General features: G+C 39.1%; 1 protein-coding gene across 3 annotated transcripts in view; it reads right to left on the bottom strand.

Moving 5' to 3' along the window:
- The window catches only part of SPIDR (scaffold protein involved in DNA repair), a 193,852-nt gene that overhangs the window by 64,733 nt on the left and 101,630 nt on the right, over positions 1-27,489 (bottom strand). For 2 of the 3 annotated variants that reach the window (XR_015807293.1, XM_014874307.2), the window contains exons 9-10: positions 3,263-3,473; positions 1,208-1,458 (exon numbers count right to left, since the gene is read on the bottom strand). The exons of the other annotated variant lie outside the window; for it this stretch is intronic. Coding sequence is in view for 1 of the 2 variants with exons in the window: in XM_014874307.2 (XP_014729793.2) it covers positions 1,208-1,458; positions 3,263-3,473 (462 nt within the window). In the remaining variant the exon portion in view is untranslated. The remainder of the gene's footprint in view (positions 1-1,207; positions 1,459-3,262; positions 3,474-27,489) is intronic. 3 annotated transcript variants of the gene reach the window in all.

Raw genomic sequence — 27,489 nt, 5'->3', positions numbered from 1 at the left:
GCAGGGTGGCTTAGAGGAACTCAAATTCTTCAAAACTTTGAAGAAGCCTTTCAAAGCCTATTGTAAATGACATCTGGAGAGCTCTCAATAGGACCTGTTGAACTAATTGCACATCTCCATTCAAGTCCCAAACTCTGCAGGAAGAAATATTTCCTTATGCTGAAAGGCTGAACTTCGAACCTTAATACAAGCTCTTCCACTATAACTCACTTTAATGATCTTCCTGAGTGAAAAAAAAAATCTGATACATGTTACCTTTCAAAATTTTAAGCCAATATGAACCAAAAATTAGTGCAAAACCAAAGGAAGAAAATGTAGTAATAGACACAGCTATCTCGGACCCAGGGCTGTTGAGAAAGACTGAAATCAGTCTTTGGTCTCAAACCTTGAGGATCACAAAAGGAGAAGAATTGAGTATTCAGTATTCAGTTCAGTATTGGTCAGAAAGGAAAACTGCCATGTCTTTTGTATTTAAGAAAACAATCCTTGATTTCCTCCACTGTAAACAGAACAGTTTTAAGATCCAAAGACTAAAACATAAGAGGCTAAAACAACTGGTTGAAAGCTGTGTGTTCTACGGGGTTTGCGTGTAATGTTTCTGCACTGCTGGTTATGTTTTGACACCACAACACTTTTTACTGCAGAGGAATCTTAACTGCTGTGGCCTCCAGATTTCCAGAAGTCAACAGCATTTTTTTCCAGTGACTTCACAATGGAAGCATACACCTATGTTTTTCTAACAGCATCTGTGCAAAATCCTCATTATAGGAAAGTGTTTAATTTCTCTGTCTCTATGTATTTCTTTCTTGTTTCAAAAGACCATTGCATGAGCATAACTTACTAGCAGAGCACACCAGAGACTGAAATAGGCAAATGGGATGTAACAATTATTCTGTGAATCTCAAGGAACAGTATATGATGTTCTCAATTAACTTCTCATTAATTCATTTTCGGTGTTCCTGTCATCTGTTGGCAACATAAATTATAGACAGATCCTTCCCTTCTCTGGGCAGGACTACTTCTGTGTCACACTATACCTAATTAAAGAACTACACCACACCCATCAACAGCCCCATGCCTTCCTTGCTGAGTGTGCTTATTCCCCATGAGCTGACAGCTAAGAATGGCATTTCTGAACTCACTCCTCTTTGGTTTCTCATATATCACAGCCTCAACAAAAAAATTTCCCACACATCTTATTACTCACCTAACATTTGGTGGATCTGAATTCGTGACGGGTGCTGTACAAAGAGGCTTGTTTCCTTGAGTGTGGCTTCTGTACCCTTCTCTTGCAGGCAAACAATACACCCTTTGGATAACGACTCGTACCTGCACGTCTCTCCATCCCACTGCTCCCTGGCTTTCCACCATTTCAAGCAGAGAATCATTAACAGCACTCAGTGCTAAGGGATGTCGTTTTGAATCCCTGTTGTTATGGGTTTGTGGAGCACAAACAACCTAGTGAAGGAAAACACATTAAGAGAAACACTCCAGAGAACCTTGAAATTATGTAGAGCTAGAGCGAAAAATGCCATCACGAAATATCAAGTTGCAAGTGCAAAACCAGTTTTGAAATATTTACTGCTCCTAAAGTAGCTTACAGACTAGAGGCCAGTTATTTATTGAGAATTTTCAATAAACACTCAAGAGAGTTGCACACATGGTGTGCTCCTGTATTTAACTGGTACTCTGGACTGAGCTAACTCAACCCCTGAGAGATGAAGGTGACACCAGCAGGAAAACAGAACTGATATTAGCCTTTATGATTCTTCCCCTTGAATGGAGTTTTATTTTTACTTCTTTGATGTTATGTTCCTTCCTCTTCTAAAAAAAAAGGGTAAAATTAAACTTGAATGTTTCCAGACTTTCAAACAAAGTTGGAAATGAACATGTATCTAGTTTTATAGACTAGTAAGCTAGTCCTCAAACTTAAACATTTCAATGGAAAATATTTCAATGTAAAATAATTAGATGATTAATGAAAAATACTAAAACTTTATTTTTTCACTACTTCCAAAACATATTTTATTAATAAAACCTTCCAAACTTGCAAAATAAATTTCATGAATACTACAGTTTACTTTTATCTAAATGAGTAATGCAATTTATCTTATTTTTAAAATAAATCTCTCTTGATAAAGATTGTATGAAAGCATAGACTAACATGGTCAATATATATAGGTCCCTTTGGAGCATGAGCCAAATGTCTACTTTCACAATGAAACCTGTTTTTATAAAAAGCTGTGTGCCAATAAAGGTTTTCAGAGTATCACTGTCTGTGCCATAAGTATTACACACCAATAAAGAAGTAGAATTTGAAGTATTTAAAACAAAATTGTGGTCCGACACTACCCTTTGTCTACAAAGTGGTTGCAATAAAACTTGTCTACCAAGTTTTAAATGAAGTGGTTTGTTTGTTAGGAGCCATGAGGGGAACAAAATTGTTCTGGTTTTCAAATACCACAGTAGAAGCTTTTTACAAGTTAGAGTTGAAGCAAGAAAGGCGATTAGGATTTGATTTATGTAACTTTTTAATTCCCAGGCCTATAATGGGAATTATATATAAGGCAAACACAAAATGTTGACACTCATGGTTCTTCAAACTTGAAGGGCCAAACTTCTCAAATATTAAGAATCATTTAGGTAGCCAATGTAAAGCTTTTACAAGAGCCTTACTTTCAGAAAGTGTTGGCACACACTGTGAAGAAAACAAATCACTTAAAATACCTCAGCTTGTACAACCACAACTACAGAAATGCAGAGTCAGTAGTCATTTTAATACAAATAAAATCAAAATAGGAAAACAAACTGAAGGGTAGGAATGGGGGGTGATGTTATCAATTGATGCTTTAAAGAAAGTATAGGCTCGAGAAGCAAATGAGTTAAGACATAGAAATAGGAAAAATGAATTTTTATTTTAAATAGTATCTTGAGTGAGTTAGAAGAAAACAGCTATTTTTTTAACTATTCAGCTATAAAGAATAAGAGGAAAATCAATGAAAAACCAAGTTATAATTACTATTTAGTACAGTAGTGAGAGTTCAGCAAAATAACCTCACAGCAGTTCAGCATTTGGATGGACCAAAAGCCTTCACTAAGAAAATATTATTAAAGTAAACACTGCATATTATTCAGCCTTGACTAAATGAAAGGGGAAACCAAACAAGTCAGTAATTTAGAATTTTTGTTTTTCTTATGACTTCCAAACATCTGCTCACCAACTTCTTACCAAGTGCTTGATTGTGAACCAAATGGACTATACCTGATTATCTGAAGATTCCTGGTGTAAATTATCATCAAGGTCATCAAGTCTGAAGGTCTGTGCCAAAGATATAATATTCTTCCTGATAAGCATCTTTGTAGGACCATATGTCTTCTCCCTGGCTTCTGAATGTTCACTGAGTAGCACCTTCTGACTAAAGTAGGTGTTCATGATAACAGGAACATCTGCATTTTGGAGAAGCAGTTTTTGCCTGGAAAAAATAATGTAAGTGGCATCAAATCCATTACAAGCTAAACTACGGATAAGCACTATTTTAAAATGTGTCTTGCACTGCATTTCTCTCCCCTTTTTTTCTATAGTTACCACTAAAACATTCCAGAGGTGTGTTATCCAAATTGCAAATTACCCAGCCCACAGACAGAGTCGGCTTGGATCAGCTGTCTTAGCTCAGGCATAGCCCTGGGTGATTGGAGATCCACTGCATCCAGGGACAAGTTACACCTGGGCTGCCAAGCCCCATGAGCCCCATGTGGCTTCACACAAATGCTACCTGGTGTCTCCGTGCTGTCAGCACAGAACCAGGACCCTCTGCATAGAGTAAGTGAGGTAAAAGCCATCAGTGAAAGACTATTAAACCTGCTCCATGTTAATTCAGACCAGTGGTCCACTGGACCCAGCCTGACTCTTGCAGGACATTCCCCTCTGGTGAGTGCTTCCCACCAACCCAAATCTATTCTCATGCAGCTGGCAGCAAGCTGCTCCTTCCTCTTCTATTTTTTTAAAAGTAAAATCCTATGTTTTTCTTACAATACGCTGTATATTGTCTTGACTGTGTGTTTGTCACTGTCATAAATGCGCTCTCCTAGATACAGCTTTGGCTTCTAGTGCCAATGTAAATTTCCAAACAGCTCCACAAGCAGCAATTTCTTACCCACCAGATTAAGGGAATGTTTGCAGAATCTCTAAACACACAATAATTTCATGCCAAAGCATGTGCTGATGTTGGGTTTTTTCTTACGCTGGTATCACAATCGCACATTTAGAGGTACGCTTTTTATACTCACAGGACACACACCTAATGAAGTCAGCTAACAAAGCCCATCAGTAATCTCATTTCCTACAGACCACCAAAACAGACCAAAATCCACTTGGTGACTTTACCACAGTCTGTATTTTTCTACTATTAGATTTTTATCACCTAGGCATCAGACAAGGCCTCCTGCCTTGGTAGCAAAGCTGTGCTGACCTGAGTACAGAACTTCAGCCTCTAGACTGTTCAGCAGTTGTCTTATGGAGAAGAAGCAAATTTCCACATCTGTGACATTTTTTCTCAAAATACAACCATACAGAGTTAAAAAGCAAAATGAAACACTCAAAAATACTTATTTCTGATCTCAGTCCATACAAGAGCTTCACCATGGTCTGTTTTACAACAGACTCCTTCATTCTTTAGAGAGCAGATAGCTAAAGGGAGATTGATGTATTAATATTTTCAAAGGCATAGGAAGAGTTGCAGCAAGCTTTAAATATAATCCCTGTTATTTTATAATTAGGAAAATAAAACAACGGCCAGATGATCTCTGCCTTTTAGGAAAATTATGAACAAGATGTGTTGCTTCTACTGTGAATACTCACAGAAGTTATGATTTGAAACAGAAAATTCATGAAAAGTTACAGCATAAAACTAAGTCCTCAACTTCCCCATGAAGAAACCTTATTGCCATCTGTGAGCTCTCCAGATGTAGGGGGAGTAGCAAGTCATCTCTAAGGGACACCTAGTCCCGACTTCAGATGAATTTGCTAACAAAGCTCCCAGTTTAGAGCATGAAAATAGCTCACAAGACTGCCTAACTGACATTGCCTGATAATTTTCTGCATTACAGGGTTAAAACTGAGGAATTAGCTTGGTCAGCAAACGGAGTCTCTCTGATTTTATGAGATTTTTCAACTGTTACTTACCCACTTTTTTCTAGAGAACAGAATTGTATATAAAATTTACTACAGATCTGGGCTGTCTTTATATGCAGATGTGTAATGAAAATTTTAGCACCTTCTTTCCTGAGATGTCTGTGTTCAGACCCAAAGTAAACAGGAAATCTTTCTGAACACGAGACCATTACATCACTAATGTCAGAAGAATGTTTGCTTGATCTAAAACATCTCATTCTCTAAAAAAAACCACTGACGTTAGTAGCAAATCATTTGCAGAAACTTTGAGGTTTATGGTTTTATTTTTATTTTCCTGAGCAGATATGTGATCAGGTTTTTTGTTTTTTTTTTTTTTTAAAGGCAGGTAGGTTTTACCGATACCCAAATGACGTGTACCTTGGTTTTGCTATGCTTATGCATTCCATGTCTTGAGTACCTTTATAATCACCAAGAGCTTTCCCAGTGAAGTACTCATGATTCCATCAGATCTTTACATGGGTAATGCAGGAACTAATGGCTACTTGGTATTTCCACAAAGCAAAAATGGGCATATATATATATATGTGCTTTCAGGAGAAGCCTCTCATTTCTTAAATGCAATTAGTTCACTAAAAACTTCACCCTCCTGAAGAAATTGTTTGTTTTAGACCTGCACAGATGTGCACAGACTTAGCAGTAATTTATTTCTCAGTGGACAGATACCTCACAATGAAATGAACAAGGAATAAATAAAAATAAATCCCAACGGAAATGAAAGAAATAAGAAAGAAGTTTGTAATAAGCTCACTATTTTGTATACAGGTAGACAGATAAATGGAAATATTTTATACATATATGTACATATAGAAAATGTAATATATATTACACTATATAGAATAATTTTATTGTCTGTTTACATTATTATCAAGTTTTATATATGTTCTTCAATATGAGAATAGAATTATTAAAATAATATCAATCAATTGATGAAAACTCTTCCCAGAAATTCTTTCTGTTACTGCTCAGCAAAAGCAAGCTCTGTGGAATGGGAACTTTGACTGTCATCATGGCAGAAATCTCTGCATCTGTATAACGTTCGTACTGTTCTCTTTGCAACAAAGGCAATTACCTCAGAGACACACATATACCTTAAATTCTTTTTGTCTGTTTGAAAGGTACAAACCTGGGCAAAGAAAGCCTATCATGCTGGAAGAGTTGGGAAAAGAAAAATCACTTCCTCAAGCAATCCTTGCACGTCTTGACCCTGTGCCTGAGACACCATAGCTGATCACCACAACTTTAAGTTTCAGTTCCAGCACCAGATTCTCTATATGCAGAAGCAGCCTTATTTTAGAATACAAAATACACTCTGCAGCATCCTCTTGGACATAAAGTATTAAATGGGCATTGCAAATCTTCTGTGACCTCTCTTAGATTGCTTCTTTCCTATCTGCTTCATTGTAGTTTAAAAGCTGGTTTTCAAAGAATGAGAGACATCATCTCATTCAGCTAATCCAAATATGATGAAAAAAACCAAAGCTCAATACAGATTATAAACTCCTCTGAAACAATCTCTTGTCCTCTCTCATTTTTTCTTGCTCGGCAAAGTATTATTTAAAAGTTGGATTGACTTCCTTAGTAACTGCCTTTAGACCTTTGTAATGACCTGAAGTAGAGAGTGGGAACTTTTTATACTACAGGGCAGTTTTTTTCCTGGTATGTAGACAATCAGCAATTGCCGTAACTGGTCACATGCTAAAGGGACATGAGGCAATAATGCTGGGGTTTATTTTTTTCTTTTCCAGCAGCAGCTTGCTTCTCTGTCCAAGAACGTAGCTTGCTTTTTCTCTTCCTCCCTCCTACGATGGAGGCTATCTGGCCAAGAAGGCAGGAGACGTTCTTGCCCACTGCTACGTTAATCATGGTCTGTCTCCATCCGAGACACAAAACGCTGCAGAACGTACAGCATGGCACCGGGTAAAGGAGCTGACGTTTCCATTTGAGGCAGGGTCTCAATCCTGGGGCCACAATCAGCAGGTTTGCACTGTGGTCTGCCCTGCACAGCCCATCCACAGCCAGAGAGGAGTTGTGACTCCACGGCAGCAGCGAGCTCACAAACCACACGCTTCCGCTCAGTTCTGCTGACATCAAACAGCGCTGCTGGTTCATGAACTCGAGAAGACTCCAGATCACTTTAAATTAGAGAACATATTTTTTTATACATGCTCCCTGGGTATTTTACTGGGCTTTTGACTTTTGTTGGTTTTTTTTCTTTTCCTTTACAAAGTGTAAAATGCCAAGAGTGTTTTTTTTTAAGAGTACACTGCATTAAATGAACACTCTTAACATTTCAGTGACCTACAACATGCACTGTAATTATGAAACAGGCTGTTCTCAAGTCTCAGAACAATGATTTCTGCATAAAGCAGGTTTAACATCCACCAAGTAGCACAGCAGTAGTACATGTAGAACAAGTGTGTGCCAGAGAGCCTCACGCTGTTGCCCAGAAGTATGAGGAATCATTCCCCATAGGAACGGCATACAGGGCCCATCCCTGACTTCCTAGGAATTGCTTGTTTTATCCAGTGTAGAGGAAGCTGCCTCTTGCTTAGGGTTGTGTGGCATTTGCAGTGCTTTATCTGTGAAATGTCCAAGAAATGCCTGAGTATTGAGCTAATGATAACAATTAGGAAAGAAATCCTCCCAAAACCCCAAAAAACTTAAGAAGTTCAGACAAATCTCAGCCCACCTATCACCCAGGGACAGAAACTATCCTCTCAGTATACATCCCAAATCAACAAGCCATTTGGGACAGACCTGCTTTCTGCCATGCCTAGATGGCAGATTTGGGCTTAGAGATTGCCAAAACACAGAATTTTCATGCATGAGTGAGTAATCTTACCACTTGTGTGTGAGCCTCCATCAGCGTCATTTACTGCAGCTGTGACACTACATGGACACTGCAGTTCTGAGTTCACACTTTCACAGTACAAAACTTTTTCCCATGCCCCAACGTCCAAGACAGAAAACAAAAATCAGCTGGTATCTCTGTCTTTGAAATTATCTTCTTCAAAGCAATGGATTATTGTGGTACAAGTTCCCAAGGCTGACTGTACTCTTTTCACTATGGAAAAGTAGCAGTAACCAACTGGATCAATTCCAGAGTCACGTATGGTAAATACACAATTCTCAGCTGTGTCAGGTTTCCGAAGAAATGTGGCTTTGACACCTCAAAATAGCAAGTCTGCAGAAGATGTAACAATAAAAAGCTAAAATTTCTACTTTTTAAAGTATGATGCATTTTATTTGTGAATAGAATAGCTAGATACTTGTTTTGTCCCCTCCTAGAAAATATTTTGTCTGAGGACTCATTCCATTAATACAAGACACAAAGAAAAGAACATATATATAAAGTTAAATATGTAATTTGTTATAGCCCAATGTGTTATAATTTGTCACTGAACCTTAAGTACAAAGCAAACTTAGAAAATCAGTAAAACAACACAAGTAATGATAATAAATCTTTTATATTGTAGTGTATGTTTTTGCTGCAAAATACTATTTTACTTTTCAACAAAATTACTTGTAAACCTAAGAAATCACTCCAGGAAGAAATTACAGTACACAAAGCCAACATTTTTATCACTATATCATTTTGCTAATTTCAGAATAATCATATAAACTAACCACTGGCTTGCCATAGTGCTGCCTTTTGAAATCTGACACCCTGTAGCATGAAAAAAAGTTGTATGGAAATGTTCACATTTAAGAAGAGCTCTGCTATAAAAAGCTTGTGGTTAACATTAAGCATTATTATACCACACACCCAGTGCTCTCACCTCTGCAGGGAGCTGCACTGTGTGCTAACTGAAGGGGATGTACAGGTCTTCTCAAGTAGGAAAGCACAGATGGATATCAAAGCAAATCTCATCCACCTCCAGGAAATTACTGTAATACCAGGCTTTACCAAGACTGGAAAGTAGGGAAGTTTCTCAGAGCTCTCCAGCCACTTATTTTGGCTATGAAGAAAGCACCTGAAATTGCTAGCATTCTGGACCCAAATTCATCATGATAAGGATTAACCCTTGGCACCACCAAAACATAAAATTCCACTCACAGACTGTGCTTACGTACAAACTGGCATGGAAATGATCTCTTGAGCTTACTGGAGTTATACTTCTGAGAGAATTCACTAAAAATCTACTCCAGCTGGGATGCTGAAACTCTTTTAACACCTGAGTCAGACACAAAACAATTGGTATTAAAAAAAACTGCACACAATGAAGCATTAAATGGGAATGCTGCTTTAAAAACAGAACAAAAACAATGGTATGAGGGTGTTACAAGTGACTAGGGAGATATAAATATCATGGTTATCTTTTCATAATCAAGATGTTATGAAAGAATTCCAATCTGTGTGTTTACCCCATATATCAACTTGTGTCTGACTAGCCATGAGCTCATTATTCAGATGACTTCTTCCCTCTGTTCTCAGTGCTAAACTGCACGTAGGGTTTGAGGTGGCTGAGGGAGCCACCAAAAGTCCAGGGACATACCGGAGGGATTCTGAAAGGTAGGAAAAAAAGGAAGCAAGCAAGCAAACTGCAAAGTGACATCATGTTAAAAGTTGTGAGTGTTAGAGAGAACAAAAATGGCTGTCCTGGTGTGAGGTCAGAGGCCCACCTACCCCACACTCTACCTCAGAGCAACTAACAGCAAATATTTGAAGACGATGAAACTAAAAGCAAGCATCTAGTGAAAGTTCTCCAGAACACTCTCTGATAACTTCTAAAAACTTTCAGCTTAGGGACTTCCTAAGGCAGAAGTAATATCTCTGTATCTAACAGTCTTTGGTAACCTTTTCTTCCAGGAACTTATGTGCCTGCTTTTTGACCACTTGTACATTGACGGCATCCATAACATCCTGCAGCATCCACCATGCTCTACAGTCGAATTACACGCATCTGAGAAACCACTTCCTTTGATTTTTTTTTTGATCTGTCACCTAGCGGTTACACTGCTGCCCCCCACTTCTTGTTTTTAAGAGGCAGTGAACAATCATCCTTCCTGATGCACTTCCTAATACAGACCTTTATCACATCCTCTCCCAGCCACTGCTTTCTCAAGGTGAAGAGCCCTAGTTATCCTAGTCATTTCTCACAGGGAAGCTGCTCCATACATCTCCTCTTGTTGCTCTTCTCTGATATTTTTCCACTTCTGCTACGTATCTTTGATTTGGAAGACTGAAATCCTAATGTAGAAATGCACCACGAATTTCTACAGTGACATCAAGACAGTTTTGACTCCATTTCAAGTCAAGTCTTACTCTTTATGTAGTTTTCTGATCATTAAATGAAGACTAAGCTGACATATTAATGAAGCTATTGGAACATTAAAAAGACCTTCCTGGATACCAACAATCCAGAATCCACCATTTCATATGTGCACTTCACATTTACCTACAATTTCCTAGTAGGAGAGCCTAAGTCTCTCCTCCAGCCCTAGCTCTATACAAGAGTACACTAAGAGTATGAACACATTCCGCTGTCCATAGGATTGTGAGGGTGACAGCACACCATTGAATAGAAAGGAAACTTGCCTAGTGTTCTGTTGTACAGAAGGTGTCCAATTCTCTATTTTCTTCATTGTGATACCATGGGTATTTGAGGCAACAGGTTACACCAGCTACTCCTCTGCCACTGGATGGAAGGTGAGGACTGCTGCCACTCTGCCACCATTACACACAATGTCACCACTCCTGAGATATCAGGAGAAGCTGCTTCTCACATCAGAAGAATTCTGCAATATCCACCCAAGCAGCTGAGGGCCATGTGTTAGAGTGAAGAACTTGAACTCAAGAATTTCTGACCAAGAAACTCCAAGGTATGGAGTGTCAGGCTACTTGGTTGGTTGGTTCAGCTTTGGAGGATTACTGGAGAAACTTTAACAGGCAAAGGCCATTTTAAAATGCATTGTTCAATGTTTTGCAGAGATTATTAAGAACAGTATCCTTCTCTTCCATAGACACTTGGCATTTGCTATTGGCAAAGACTCTTTACGAGTCCAGTCTTGCATTCACGCTCACTTGCATGCACAGTAGCAAGAACAAATAACAATCCCTGAGTGAACTTTAGAAAGACAGATCAATATACACATATGCTTGATTTTACCTAAATATTTTATTATGAAATCTAGTATTAAAAAAAATGCAGCACAACTTCTAAACAACCAAAAGTCTTCCATGAGACTTGTTCTTATATTCCTACCTTGTTATGGTACTCATTTCTGGGCATTTCCTATTGTTTCTTTGCCAGGTCATGAAGCAAGACCAAATTCTGCTCTCTTCTGGTGAGCTCACTTTTTATGAGGACAAATCCAGTGCTATCAGCACAGGAAGAGTAGCTGAAAGCAGCAGTAGCTCTAGGTTCTCTGGTACCACAGCTGAGAATCTCAAAAGGTAGTGAGAGCTTGCTCTGAGCCACAGAGCACAAAAGCAAAGCAGAACACTCCTTAGCTGGTCAAACTCTGCTTCAAGCAGCCTGGAGGTCTCAATGGACAGCATCAGGCAAGGGGAAGTGACTGAACCACTGGAACAGAAAGCTCCACAGGTCTTTAGGCATGTTATAGGCCAAGTTTACCTCCACTGTGATCCACTTCAGCTTTACTGAGCTGAGAAAAATCCTTTGTTTCACTATATTTGCTGCCACTACTGACAAATGTGTAACAAAGGTAAAGGTGGGGTGGATAAGCCAGGTAGCACAGAAGCCTCTTTTAGGCAAAGTCCCTTCTGCAGTAATCCACTCACAACAACCATCAGTGAAAAGACACCAATGCTGGTGAACCAGAGTGGAAACTTCTCTGCCCGAAACATCCTGGCGTAGACACTGCCTAAGTGAAACCTTCAGTTCGAGGGAAGAAGTTCAGCATCTCAGCCTGCCACAGAAACACTGATCCTATGTGATAAACAAAATACCTTTCTTCTTTCTAGGTTAGAAACAGCCCTCAATAGTGTGTGTACTTTGAAGTTATCACTCACAAGAATAACTTTCAGAGCTTCATTTTGCTTCTCTGCAATACCACATATCTTCATTAAATCACCATAGGTGGATTCTATGGCATAGAATCAGTTCAAACACTCTGAGAAATAACATTTTAATTCAACATTCTCCATAACGTCTTCCCTTCCCTTCCCTTCTCCCAGGGCAATCTTAGTATTCCTGCATTGCTTTAAAGACATAATTGTGCAGAACACGGAAAAAATTTCAATTTTTATCTTGAAACCTTATATGGTCTACAGGTCACTGCTAACTTGGCTTGTTTTATTTCACTGAATAGTTGCAATGACACTTAGCAAACAGATCACAGCAGATTTGGGAGACTTTTCATACTGCATCACACTATTCTAATATGCCCAAATTTCTTTTCCAGATTCATGTAAGAGGGCTGATGACTCAGCAGAGTAGAATCAATAATGCAATGAGATGGATGAACCCTTGTGATTCCATTAGACTTCAGAGTCTACACAGCTCCAGCATGTTCTAGGTTTACTTTTCCATTTCAAAGAATATTTATTTTTAGAAAGAAACAGTCTTTTATGCTTCAGAGAGAAAAATGTTAGAGGTATAGTGGAAAGATTAAAGCCCTTATTATTATTATTTTAAAAAAACCAAAAACCACACAGCTCTGCCTCTGTTTGTTATATTTAAAATATTTCAACATCTACCAACCCAGTAAGCCAAGTTTACCTATCACAATTCTATATGTTGCACAGTCATATGAACACAACTCCTTAAAACTAATAAATCAAAACTAATTACAAGCCAAGCTGAAAGAAGTAGGAAAATACCAGACATATGATTACAAAAATAAAACCTAAGAACAACTTTTTCAGAACAAGAAAGAGATCTGCATTTTTTTAGAGGATCTAAGAAAACAGTATTGCAACTCAAGTCATTACTTGAAGCACTATCATAGTAAAACCTCTACAACGCTGATACAAACACACCTGCCAAAAAAAAAGGACCATCAATAACCTCTGAAAACTGGAAGGAGTCCTTGCAGCAATGTGACTTATTATCACACAAGGGACAGTTTTCTGACAAACCACTTCAGCTAAAGCTCTCTGCAGAAGCAACCCACTTCCAAAAGAGAGGAGCATTTTGGAGCATGGGTATCTCTCACTATTGCACCCCATCCTCCCCGCCAAAAAAGCTGAAACAAAGTCTTTGAAGTTGTGGGAAAACACCTGTGAAAACATACAGCTTTTGGAGAAAACTGGTGTGAGAGACATAAGGTGGAAGGTGTGCCATCACAGACATCTTGGCCCTGGCAAAAACCCTGAAGTTTAAAGTGAGAATGACATTCCAAAAACAATAGCAAAATTTGCCAGTCCAGAAAAATGTTTATGCAATAAAGGGTGAAACAAGTCCACTACACACATATTTCCTAAGCAAACAACTGTAAGTTAATCGAGGGCTTAAATATATCCCATAGTGTTTAACAAAGCATGGCATCCCTATTCCCAGGCTTGGAAGCTGCATATCAAGTTTTGCAGCCAGATTTGAAAATCTGAGAAATATTAACCTAAAGAAGGAATGCTGACTGATTTCTTATAAAGGAATCATCATGCATTTCGTTTTTCTTTTCAATATGTTCCATTCTCTATGTACCTTCACTAGAATAACAGCAAACACAGTTTTACTGTACAATATCCCAGGCTTTACATGACATACACAGGATCTGAATGGCCTCTGGATTCAAGTCGAGTCATAGGCTATCATAGGCAAAACCAGGAGAGAAGAAAAAAAAAGACATAATTATCAAGTTCCAGCAAAAAGACTCGTCTTTTCTCTCTCTACAGCTGAAGCACTAGTGGTAAGAAATCATCTTCTACACTCCAAAAGAAACAAGCTCGTGCCAGCAGATAATGACCCTGATATAAGCTGAAATTCTTCATTTTTTCCCTCTGTGGTGGCAAGACTGTCCCCGATTGCTTATGCATTATTCAGTCTTTTATTCAGGAGTTTCCTCTTCTTGTTCATCCAGGCCAAGGGCCAGCTTCTCTTACATCTCCTTTCCAAGAAGTGCATCCTGGTCTGCAGCTGCCCTGCCCTTCCTGCACTGCTCCTCCTGATGCTGGTGCTCTGCTTCATACTCTCATTCATCTGCAATTCAAGATGGACCTAAATAAAAATTATTCTCTTGCTGAACTGCATCACTAAGCAGGACATGGAAAAAAACATATATGAATGCAATGATACTAGATCAGTCTTGCTTTAAGTTCTACAAGTATATATATTTAGGATATTGTATTTTGATATGTATTTATACATGTTTTTAAAACAAAGTTACTTGTGTTCTTTACTCTCCTCTCTATCAGTTGTTTAAAAAAAAGAAGCATACCTGAAACCACTGCAAAACTGTCTAGTACAAATACTGTTCAAAGAAGAGTCTCTGGGCTGATTTCCTGTATGTTAATGTGCTCAGCTGAAAAAATGTCCAGGGCATGATTCCCAGAGTACGGTACAGGAAAAAAGAGGAGTTCCCTGGCTTAGTTAACACCAGAAGGAAGACACAGGGACTCATCCAGGGAAAAGAGGCCAGTTCATGACTCTCATCTATGCGTGCACATGCACACAGAAGTGCAGGAACATGCGTGTGCGCTCCCTATCCTGCCTTGCCTCTGCCCTGGCGGGGTGGGTGAGCTGGCGCAACATCCCCTCAAGGGAACAAGCTCTTGAAAGATCTGATATGACATTTTTACATTCAACTGACTGCATGCAACATTCCTTTTTAAAAAAAAAAAATTATCTGTTTGCTTGCTTGAAGCGTCACAAAGATAATATTCACGTCTATGACCCTGACTGTCTCTGGTCAAGAGGCAGAGAGATTGTGCAGACCGTGTTGCCTTCCAGCACCCCTGGGATGCTTGCCAGGGAACAGAGCTGCTGTCCCAGAGGGGAGGGTCAGATCCCCCAGCCGTCGGCTAACACTGTTAGCAGTCCCTCTGGTCACTACTGAGGAGCTGAATGGCACACACAGGGGACTTGGCTTGCACAGCCCTACACCTGTGTTGCTGATATACACAACAAAACCAAGAAAGAGTATTGCTATTTTTTTTAGAGAACTAATCCCCAGATCACTTGTCTTTCCATTTCTTCTTTATCATTGTTGACCTCCTAATTCCTACACCACCACCCTCTTTCAGCATCTACCAAAACATTCATATCTGTTTTCTACATTGTGGTTACATGTCCATGTGGGCTGAAAATCTTTTAAAGAATCTTATTTAAACACAGCTTCATCATCCAGATACTGTTTGGGCAATGAACTATGCAGAGCCAAGCAGCATTACAGAATCTTGTTTCAAAGCCTGTTTCTACTACTGAAGCACTCATTTTAAAGTGAATCTAAATTACTGCCTTTCCTATAAAAAATTGCTTAAGTGCATTTTAAAAGAAATTTTGCCAAGTGCAGAAATGCAGTTTCTGACCTTGGAAGTCCTTGAATTAAAGTTTGCTGAAGGCTGCCAGGTTAATTCAGGCCAGGATCAGTCCGTGTTTGTTCAGCCCTTCTGTTCTCCAACCCAACATGCACTCCTGGAGATGGGGCACCCTGATGAGCAGAACTACTATTTCACCTGATAGGGCTGATCTGTTCATCACACCCACCACTGTTTGCCTCCACACCAGTAAGGACATAAGCTAACAGAAAAGCTGATTGTCAAAAGCATCATGTACATTTTTCTTTGTCTCAGGCTCATCCTGTCATGACAGTGGTCTGTCTAATACCTCCTGCTGCCATAGACCATGACCATAACTGATTGTGTAATGACACTAATGAACATGAGTTTGATGTATGAGTATACAGCTCCCCAGTTTTATAAACTGGTCACAGAACACGTGAAAAGCTTGAGATGCAAGCAGATTTCACCTTTTTTATCCTTAACTTTTTTCTGGGACTGCTGTTTTTATTTAAGTCTACTCTGTAAAGGTTAAAAAAAAAAAAAAGAAAAAAAAAAAAGCTTTGAAGAAATGCAAGGCCCTAGTAAGCCCAAGAGCAGTTACCCAATAGAGAGCAAAAAAATGTATATCATCCACTCTGTAACCCACGTGCTCCTCCTCCTCTCATTTCAGAAGGCAGGTAGCCCTTCCAGGGCACCCCGAATTTCTGGCTATGTCTGATCAGGTGAGCACACATTAGATTAGAAAGCCTCTTAAAGTCATCCTGGGAGTTTCTCTTCTGTGCTGTCAGAGGGCATCTGGCTTAAGGACACACAATAAACACAACTGTGGCAGCTTAGCAGTCACTTTTCCAAGCTACCTTTTTCAGGTTCTTAAATCACTGAAAACCCAGTCTAATGGCTACCAAACAATTTTTAAAGTGTGGTAAAATCACATATCCATTACAAAAGATGTACTTACGCGATTTTGTTAGCTTACTTCTGTTTAGATAATACAGCTGCATACAAATTCCTGTTGCGTTTTAATAAAATCGTAATGTTAACGGGTCCACATGGAAAGCACAAGTAACTAAAATTTCGAGTAGGCATGGATAGGAAAAAAGACTATGCTAACCAGGAAACATAGCAAAAGAATATTGAAAGTTAGTAATTCAAGCAGCAGAATGAATGGTTGACAAAATTTTAAGCAAACACTTTGCCTCTGTGCTCACTTCTATTATCTTCTCTGAGGGTGAGCCTTTACCATGTTTCCACTGTACCTAGTCTTGGACTGTATCAAGAAAGCTACACCTTCTGAAAGGGTAATAATAGCTTTTCACTGCCATGAGAGACTCTGCCTTACAGAGAACACTGCAGCTGGGAAGATTAAAAAAATTAAAAATCCATCTAAACACAGACCCACTGCCTTCATTTTCTGTTTTGTTCTTGCTGGTTTTTCTTTCTTGCCAGCTGTTTTGCTGTCTCTCAGTATTCCATCAACAACCAAATATCACCATGTGGTGCAGCATCTCAAAGGCAGAATGAAGATTAACAGCATTATGATTAAGTGCCAGCTGAAGAGACACAGCCACAAAACCAGACTCTGTGGCTGAGAGCTCATGGCCCCACTCAAGATGCCCCTGAGCGCTGAAATTTTCACCCTCTTCCCTCCAGAGCCAGGAAAGGGATGGCACTTCCAGAAAGAACAGTCACCCTTGGATGACAAAAAGAATTTCGACATTGAGACTTACGAGCATTGTCTGGTTCCCCAGTGAAAAAACATAATTCAGTTCTACGCTGATACGTGCACGGGAAACCTATACATGGAAAATACAGGTCAGATGAAGGCCAGTGGGATAAGGACCACAGGTATGTGTAGCCATGGTGTTCTCATGCTCAGTATGGAAAATATTCCACAGGCTGGCACATTCTTCAAATAGTTTTTCAAAATAATTATTACCACTTACACCAGTATAACTTACAAGTTAAGCAAATAAAAGAAATAAATTCCCTAGTTACATCCCTTAACCTCATCTACTTATCTCGAAAAGCAAGTCAGCTAGCTTTATTTCCAGTGCTCCTCACTGCCAGATTAAGGTTGCTATGGGGCACACAGTATTTGATTAAAGCAATTATATCTACTGGCATATACATATGTGTTTGTTTTATGCCATGGAAATATCTCTATGCTTTTCACAGAAACTGGGTATAAAAGTTACACATGGAAAACCTATGAATGCCCTCCTTCCAAACTGTAAACATAGCAGGAGACTTCTAATGTTTGTTTGAAAATACTTGCCCTAAGTGATAATCCTGATGGAAAAAAGGAAGCAATTTTGCTTACTCCTTGCCTTCAGGTAGCTCATTAAAACACCTCTTATAAAAGAAAGAGGATATGAGTCTTTCTTGACTTTATGCTGAGGCTAACCATCTTTGGGGAAGGATCCTGGCAGCAAAAGAGTGTAAACTCAATTCTTTGTTTTAATTTAGAATTTAATTTGTCAGCAAAACCAAAGTTCATAAAGAAGGCAAATTTTGACAAATTGCAACTGCCATGAGCTCTGCTAAGAGCAGGATGTAACATGAATGTGATTCTTCAAGAGAACAAATTATAATCATTGCATCCAAACAAAAAATGCTTACATTAATAAGTTTGTTCTATAGTTTGCCAACTCTTCAGGCTGGGTACTAAGGAAAATTTGCTAACCACACATTCATAAGATAAAGTGATCTGCAGCACATCTACTACATGTCAGCAGGACAAGATGACAGTTGTCCTATTGAGCTTTTTGGATTACAATTAGCCTTTTCTTGCACTCTAACTACAATATTTTAAATCTGAGCACACCTCTAACAGAAGGAGGTAATATAAGCAAAGCAGTTTTCCAAATCTCAGAAACCTTATTCGCCCAAATAATTTGCACCAATAGAGAAAATGGTTGCTCATAAAAATAGCAAATTATTTGTGTATCTAAAATAAAATACAGCACATGTACTGGGTACAGACTAAGAATGTCTGCTGCTCATTTCAGCTACAGTATACTCATAATAGTAAATGCTTAAGATATACTATGTCAGGTGGGTGGGTAGCATGGTAGAGTCTGCAGGGAAATGTAATCTACTACATTAGTATTACAAAGACAACAGTAAATAGATGGAGATGTTCAAAGACGAAACACTTATCAGGCACTCAAGAATGGGATTTACCTAGCTAACTTTATCAACTGATCCCCTAGACTGTCTTTACCAAGTCTAGCAAAAACAAACTTCAGAATGAGGTTCATTTGATGTCCTTAAGACGAGAGGAGACACACTTCAGAAATGCCAACTTCCTTCTCCTTGATTCCTACAAAAGGATAGCAGGCCCATACTTGCACAGCTGTACCACAGGTGCCTTGAGTTGAATGCTGCCTGCCAGGCTGCTCAGACAGGGCCAGCACAGCACAGAGGCAACCAGTAACCCAGCAATCCCCTTGCCAAAACAGGGGAGACGAGCTCTGCTCTGGTTCTCACAGCATCAGCTGCTCTCAGCACTGCAAGCTCCATCATCACATCATGGGAGGCTTCACTGTGTTATGAAAAATCATAATGAAATCTTACTACAAACTGCTCCCTGCCTCCTGTAATTAAATGTACCTCTTGCCCAAGAGGGAGATCTTCCCCATCTCTGTCTCCTTGATGCTAGGAAGAGTGAGGTCTTCTCGTGATCTACTTTTATGGATAGAGATGAGCTAAGGGAATGGAACTTCATCCTCATTTCTGTTTTTTTTTTCACTTTTCAAACATGAAAACACTGTTGTAGAATTGCATGAAAATTGAACTAAATCGCTCACAGTTTTTTCCATGTCTCACCAAATCAGATGTCATGTATCAAGGAAAATGCCCACTTAAAAACTAGCACAGTACTGCACCAAAGAAGTGCACTCCATGTTCTCCTAAATATGTCCAAACTCTATGAGATAAACTGACGAACAGCTGTACAAATGGGAATAACACTGGTGTTCAGCACAGCCCCATGCAGAAAAAGTGCAACTGAGCTTTCCAAGGAAGCGAAGAGCACAGCAGATGTAGTGAGGGTACAGCACGGCCATAGAGCCAAGAAATGTAACACACCCAGGAGCACATGGTTCATTCTCCTCCAGACCCAGCTGCCGTGGCTGAACAGGATGGCTGCCCCTCTCAGCTGCACAGCATCAAGTACTGCCAGCACCTTACCATCCCCATGGCAGAGCTCTAATCCTTCCAGTGCAAAGGCAGCCAGGTTATCATGAACTGACTTAAATCATCAGCTCCCACTCAGCTCTCAGATTTCACACTAATATGCATGAAGGACTTTCACACATTCATCTCCACTCTCTGCTGGCATGGGGCAATGGTGCTCAGCAAGACATCAGGAGCGAGCAGGCAGCAGAGCCAGCAGCACCAGTGGCAATTCACTCAGCAGATAGACCCGCTGCACTTCCTCTCTGCCTTTGCTCTCTGCTGCCCTGGGATATGCTTGATCCTGCTGAACCAATTCAATCAGTGAAAAAGTCATACTCCTTCTCCCTCTTCATCTTTTAAAAATTTATTTTCTGATTCACTTTCTAGTTTAGTGATATAGATCACCAGCACCCAAGCACTACAAGATGATACAATGCTTCAAGCATATGCAATGGACAAACTTTGCCCTATATAAACACTTTATGTAAGTCACTGAAATAAATTATGCTGCAAATTATGCTGCAAAGGGATATAAATTCTCCTATATTTGTTCAGGACAATCAATTCCTTTTTTTCACTGTCAATCAACATTAGACCGGTAACTTGCTGCTTGCAGAATGCTCTCTGAACACTTCAAGCAGACGTGGCTCCTATTGTGCTCCTGGGCTACAGTCTATTATCTTGTTTTTTTCTGCTTAATGTAGTTATTTTTTTGAGAGAACAGAACAGAGTGAATGAGGATAAAGCAGAGAAATAAACAGGAGCCAAAATCTCTCCCTGTCTACAACAAAAACACGTCACTAGCAACCACAAAGGATATTAAAATCAACAGATAAAGGTCAGATAAAGCACAAGATAAGGTAGTGCGTACATTAATATCTCAAAGATGCTATTACAAGGTTAATCAGTTATGCTGGCAAGATTTAGGCTTGAGCTATTTGGTGCCTAAGAAATATAATCAAAATAATTTATTTTTACTTTATAAACAAAATGTAGATCAGGCATGAAATTACTACTTCACAGGACAAAATTAATATAATGCAATAAAATATAAGTTTAGAGTCACAGCTCCCTACTGTTTTTGAAACTAGTGCAGCTATATAGAATACAGCTGCTCCAATGCAAAGTAGAACTCCAAGTTTTTAATACAGGTAAGCCTTGTACCAGCTGATGGTAAATAGAAGAGTGCTTGGTATATTGCAATTTTGTCCTCATTTAGTTACATGGTTTTCCCTTGGCTGTTTTCAGGAGTGCTGTTGAATACGGTGAACTAGAGGTTTCTTTACATTTTCATCTGACAAAAATCAGAAGTTCAGAATTTGCATTATGATTGATTCTGCAAATTCTCTAAATCTTTGATCCTACTATATTTGTATGACTGAAACTCAGAACAAAGTATCAATTGCCTGTTTCGTCTAGGGGATGGCTCCAGATTTTCCATGGCTGTTCAACACAAGGGTGGCTATTTCTTGATCTAAGGGGGAATTATTTAGGCTCATGTCTTTACAACACAACAAAGAAGAAAACCAGTTGAGAATATTTGTTCAGAAATCTTTGCAATTGCAGCTTTCCCAGCAGTATTTCTTGAGAAAGATTTGCAGGAACAAATCAGAACACAGTGCTTTTCCCATGGCCTGCCTGTGCTCTTGGCAGTGCTCTCTCTTGAGCCTGCTCAACATAACGAGGAGGCAGAGTCTGAAAGACAGGGTTAAGTCTAATTATTCAGCTAGATACATCAAAGGGAAAGTTACTATGAGTATAAAGTAAGCCATATTTCAGTATTTAAGAGCCCAGTATACAGCCTAAGGAGAACTCGAACTCCACCTTTATCAAACTATTACCTCTGCTATGTATTATTCACACAGCAAGAGTCTTAATTGCCCAGACACTCTGCCAACTCTTTTCTCTCTGTTGAAACCAACCACACAAATCTAAAATGCGTATTTTCAACAGAAGTGTACTGAAACACACACTAGAGATATTAGTTGTCAAGTGTTAAGCAGAAAGTTTCAGATTTCATGAACTACAGATTTATACTGAGTTTCCAAAGCACAATAATCTTGTACTGCAACCATTCACTTTACAATATTCTGAAAACGTAATGGTTAATTTAACTCTGAAAACTTGTATCTCATGCTAATAAACAATTTCTTTTTGCTCACCTGTTACTCACTGCTTCACTGTTGCTGATATGCCACAGAAATTCTAAAAATAAGAAATTGTTTTAAGCTAGTCCTGCAGATTTTAGAGGGCAATCATGCTTAGTGCACATTCAAAACAGAAAGGAGAACATCAGTGAATTCTCTGAACCTCTCTGCTAAACAGACAGATTTGCTGAACCAACTAAATCGTTTTCAGGGCACTTAGCCTTGGAACAAGATGAAGTTGGTAGCACAACAAGTGGAAACCCAGCAAATGTAGTGCTGTGTCTAAGAGTGCAGGATGTCTCCTGTACTGAACAAGATATTTCATAAAATTAAAATTGTTACTACATCAACATCCAAAGATGCAGGTGGTAAGCTACCTGAAAATAATGTCTAGTTCTTTAACAGTGCCTTTTCCTTGAAGATTTGAAGAACTTTAAAAGTTCACACAGTAGTATTAATTAACAGGCATCTTACAACTCCTGCTTTAATTAAAGTGTTCTTTCCTTTACCTCATGAAATAAAAATAGAAGATAAAGAGGATGGTAACTTGTCTAAAGGAACACATTAAAGGAATCTCTAGGTTCACAATAACCTCAACCCATGGTTTACCCCCAACCCTCATTTAGGCTGACAAGTCTGTGGCTTGTGCTGCAGACCAGGTCAAGGACTCATCCAGCTTGGAAAAACAGAAACAAAAACCTCTCCCTTCAAAAAAAGAAAAACAAAACCAAAAAAACCCACCAGCTTACAGCTGGAGCACTCCTCTTGGTCAGGTCCCAGCAGTGCCCAGTCACTGTTAGGCTGGCAGAAACAAGGTGTGCCAGGGAGCAGGAGCAGGGTCAAGTGGAACAGCTGGAGGAGGCCAGAATAGCTGAGGCAAGGATGTAGCACAGATCTCGGCCTGAGGTGTCAGTGCTTGGTTCCAGGGAAATCCTCTAATATATCATCCTCTACCTCATACCCTAAAACTCCCTGCACTAAAGGACACCTGCAAAAGGCAACTTCCAAAGGAAAAACGCTCTTCAAGGCTTGTGCTAATTGCAACTTGTTCCTTTGCAGTGCAATAGACAGTCAGGAACTGCCTGTGTATGCAAAGCTGCTCCCATCGCTTTTCTAATGGAACATAGTCCCTGTCAAAACTGAAGCACAAACAGTCCCAATCCCAAGCCAGCAAGAGGCAAAGTAAGATAGCACAAGCAGTAACATTGCAATCTAAATGCTTTCCTCCAACTGTTCTGCATAATCTCATGTCAGCATATGCCATTCACAATTTATCCAGAGTTAATTTCAGGTCTTTTACAGCAAGGATTGACGCTCTCTGTTCCCTAAAGCAGTGCTCATTACAAGGAAGCTCATTTTTACACCCAAAGCAGTAAGCAGAATTTTCAACTCCTTTCAACTGTCTTGCGGCCAACAGAGACGCTGTAGCTATTTATTCTGCAGGGAAAACATGAGTGATCATGGCAAAACCTCCATGGCTTCTTAACAGTCCATGTTCAGGGTCTTTGGTTAAAAAAATAAAAGAGACAACAGAGACCTTTGCCTCTTTGAATTTACCTTTGAACTGGTATCATTTCTGATAGCAGTGTTTTGACACCAGCCTGGCAGAGACGCATAAGCAAAGCCCTGCTGTTTGCTGTTTGCACAGACAGCTTCTTGCAGGTAGCCAGCTCAGAACTAGCCAGTTACAAACCTGTGAGATATAATAATACAAATAAACAGTTCTGATCATAATATGCAGTATAGGCAACAAAGCCAAAGAAAGAAGAAAACACATGCCAAAACATGAAAGAATAAAGAAGGTGAAACATTCTACTGCTAATGGTTTATGAAAGTGTCAGAGGATGGTCCTGTCCAGAGAACAGTTTCTCAACTTCTTTTTCACAGGAGAGGCAGCAAAAATATCTTGCAAGAAATCTAGAGATCAAGATGCTGAGTTTCAAATAGTAGAAGATTATAAAAATGAAACTGACTGGACTTGCACAAGAGGGTTCTTCTGCTCTTCATTGAGACGCTCTCTTAAACTGCCTTCAGGACAGACTGCACACAGTATGTCCTCTCAATGTCCAACTGAATCACACTTGCTCTTCTGTTTTACTATTTTTTTAATCTGTGAAACTGAAAAACCCCAAGTGCAAGAAGGCCAACTCAGCCTAAAGGCAGGAGTTACCTTTCCTTTCTTTTTAAATAAGCTTTTATGAGGGTTCTTCACCCTCAGAATCACCACTAGTACAGCTCTGCTAATGGTAGAGATAAAAGTTTTAAAAATGAGTGTTAGGGCCTTTAGACATTAATTTTTTGAATAAAAGATGAATCCTCCTCTTACTGTAACCCTTAGCAGTGCTAACCTAAAGAGCACCGAACTACAAATTAATGGCAAATCCTAAACTGCCCAAGCAGAGACAAAACCTCCTTTCACTATAGCAATTCAGAAATGGTTAGAAATCAGTGTGGACTGACAAGGTGTATTATCTGGATCACAGGGAGATCAAAGTACCTGAAACTCTTCCTATCAACTAAAACCTGAGCTTTGTGCGTGATAACTCCTCATCTTTGGCATACACACCTTTGAGTCAGCAAATTGCCTTCATTTGATTTTCAAAAAACCTCTCAGGGTTTATCTGCTGAAGAATCCCCTTTTTTATTTAACACAAGGAATTAAGAAGTAATTACATTATGTTTACACATTTATAAGTGATGGGTTGCCTTTTGTCAAGGGTTCTGGATCCTTTAATCCTTCCTTAATCTAATCAAACAAATTGATAATAAATAAAACACAAAGGGATGTGGCAGCCCAAGGGAGAAATTGCATGGAAAACAAAGGAAGCTTCAGACTGCTCCTCAAACCAGTGATCAAGTGCAGGCAAAAGAAAACCTACCACTCAATTCCAGTGGAAACAGGGAAGTAGTGGTATCCTTCTAAGTTTTCATGCAAAGGTATAACACAGTAAGTCATAATAACACAATGCGTCAAGCTCCAGTGAGACAACTACAAATTATTTGGACCAAAAAATTCCTTATTTTTAAGATTTGTTAAAGGTCTGAGAGCTTATAGCTATCAGTGGAATCTAATTTGCTCATCTAGTAGTATTTGGTGCCCCTTTGAAGCCAAGTGTTCAGTAAATGCTGAAAAAACTCCAAAAAAATTCCTCCCTCAGTAGCATGAGGAAAAAAAAAAGTACAGTGAAATTATTCAAGTAGCTTCATATGGCAAATGTTTCAGTTTGGGCTATTGACATTTTATTGTACAAACCCTTCCATCAACTTCCTAGCAGAAGGACTTACTAAATGAAATGATGCTTAAGCCTTGGAGAAAATATACCAGGACAGATTTTTTTCAAGTTACCTTTGAGGTGAAGGATCAAACCACAGCATTGTAAACCTCACAAGCAACACAGCAGGACTCTATCACAGAGCTCAAGTTTTCAAGGGAGAGTAGGAGGGGCTTCTGTCCTGGAAACAAAGAGCTGGTTTCCCAAAACCATCAGCCCGAAGCATCAGTACTGGGCAAACCCCGACCTCTTTCTGAGCAAGCAGCCTTGACACCGCTGAGGCTGGCACGTATTAGCTCCTATTAGGATTGCTACAGCTAGTCAGGCTTTCAGTTTCTTTTCTCCCCTTCAGCAGAAAGCTTATTTGCCTAGGCCAAAATGAGTTTTGACAAGTGCCTCTTCTGAGCTTTTCTGTTTGAAACCGAGCTGAGCATAGACTTCACATTTTATTTTTTTCAGACATAACTCCTGAGAGAGCAGACCAAGCTAAAATGCAACAGCTTGTAAATCAGAAAGGTTTATCTTTACTTGGAATTGGGTCAACTACAATGGCTTAAAGCTATTTCTCCATTTCACTGTCATCCAGCCACCAGTTTTGAATTTCCTTGTTTAAAGCAAAGATACTAAGGAAGGAGCACCTTTCACAATAACAGTGAAAAATCCAGTAAGAGCAAAAATTTTCAAGTATGTGCTTGGATGGTAGCAGGCAACAGGAACTTTAATCATCTAACTGATAAGTATTCACTTAAAAAATGTCCATGAAAAATGAATATAAACACGGTCTCAATGTTATAATCCTTGATCACGGAAGATTCCGAGAAATGTGATGATGCTTTGCTTTAATGGTAACCATAAAACAAACAAAAATTCCAAGATTCTATGATCAGCCTATGCAGACTCCGTTTTAAAATCACAAACAGTATTTTACTGTTTTGTGATTAAACCTTTCCCTCTAAATCTTGATCTTTGCAATGTGCTTTTATTTCTACTTTAACTCAGATACAGTTTCCCAAACATAAGATAAAAATTTAGCTTTCTAACAACCAGAAACAAAATCTTTATTTTGTAATGCAACCTCCTAAAACACTTACTTAAAAGTACATGGCCACAAAGAAACCCCAAGCAAGACTGAAGGTCTCCCTTCTTCACTTAGTCATTACTAAGCAGAGAAATGTGTAACTTCTTCATTGATTGTAACACTTCGAAAGAAAAGCAGGGAGTTTTTTTGTGTGAAAAAGAAACACATTTCTAAATTAAGAAACAGTGGGGAAAATTATTTACAGTCTCCACTTTACCTAGACTCTAGTAACTAGAGTGCTGAGTCATAAATTAAACTGGTGCTCTGACCTTTAAGGAACAACTGAGATCATAATAAACACGTCTCGTATTTTCAGCTGAGTCCAAGTAAAGAGAAGTCTCACAGCTCCTTGAAAAGCCTCAGGAGATGCAGTTTCTTAACGCACACATAAAATTGATTAGTGTTCACAGTAACTAAAAACACATTAGAGAACAGACATGTTAGAGAAAAGAGATGCTAGAGAACAGAGAACTGATGCAATTTACTTTGAATTTGCACTCTTTCCCCTCTCATATATGCTCTAAGTTAGAAAATAACTAATACTGAAAATCAACTACGCATGTGAATAATCGTGAAAAACACACAAAACAACCTGAGTATAGAGTAGACTAGACAGTACAATAGTTATGTGCTGCCACACAAGACCTAATGCTAATTCTATTTTTGCTTGGGAAATTATAGAGATTTCTTACCTAGAAACAGTCATTTTAGCGATGTGTGTCCCATGAAGGTATTCTTGGGACATAGAAAATTATGAGGACAGAAGACTTAGACACACCTTGCTTCACAAACTTGTAAATGGGAACTTCTTCCCATTGTGTGTCATACTCCTCATTTTTTCCTCTCAGCTACATTTTCCCTCCACCCAAACAAAACTAAACTTTTTCTCCAGAAGTCCCTCAAACCCACTATGGACCTTCCATAATGGGAGTGCTACAATGAGGGCCAATATGTTCTGTATACAAGCCTGTGTTCACACATGCCTTTCAACATTTTATCTGTCTACGTGAACTTGCACTTCATCTTTACCAGTTCAGTAACCAACATTATATTTCACTATACAGACATAGTTACATCCATGCAAGCAGGCATGGATTTATTCTTAATCAGGGTGTACTACAAGCTACAGTCTTCGTAAGTGTGAGTCTGCTATGCTGCTAAACATATTTTGTAACAAGGAGGCCTTCTTCCTTGGCTTGGCTGATGTTAAGAGGTTA

This window comes from Sturnus vulgaris, chromosome 1 (genome assembly GCF_052056855.1).
Source record: "Sturnus vulgaris isolate bStuVul1 chromosome 1, bStuVul1.hap1, whole genome shotgun sequence".
Taxonomy (NCBI): Eukaryota; Metazoa; Chordata; class Aves; order Passeriformes; family Sturnidae; genus Sturnus; species Sturnus vulgaris.
Note: the sequence above shows the minus strand (reverse complement) of the source record. Positions and strands in the feature narration are given on the sequence as shown.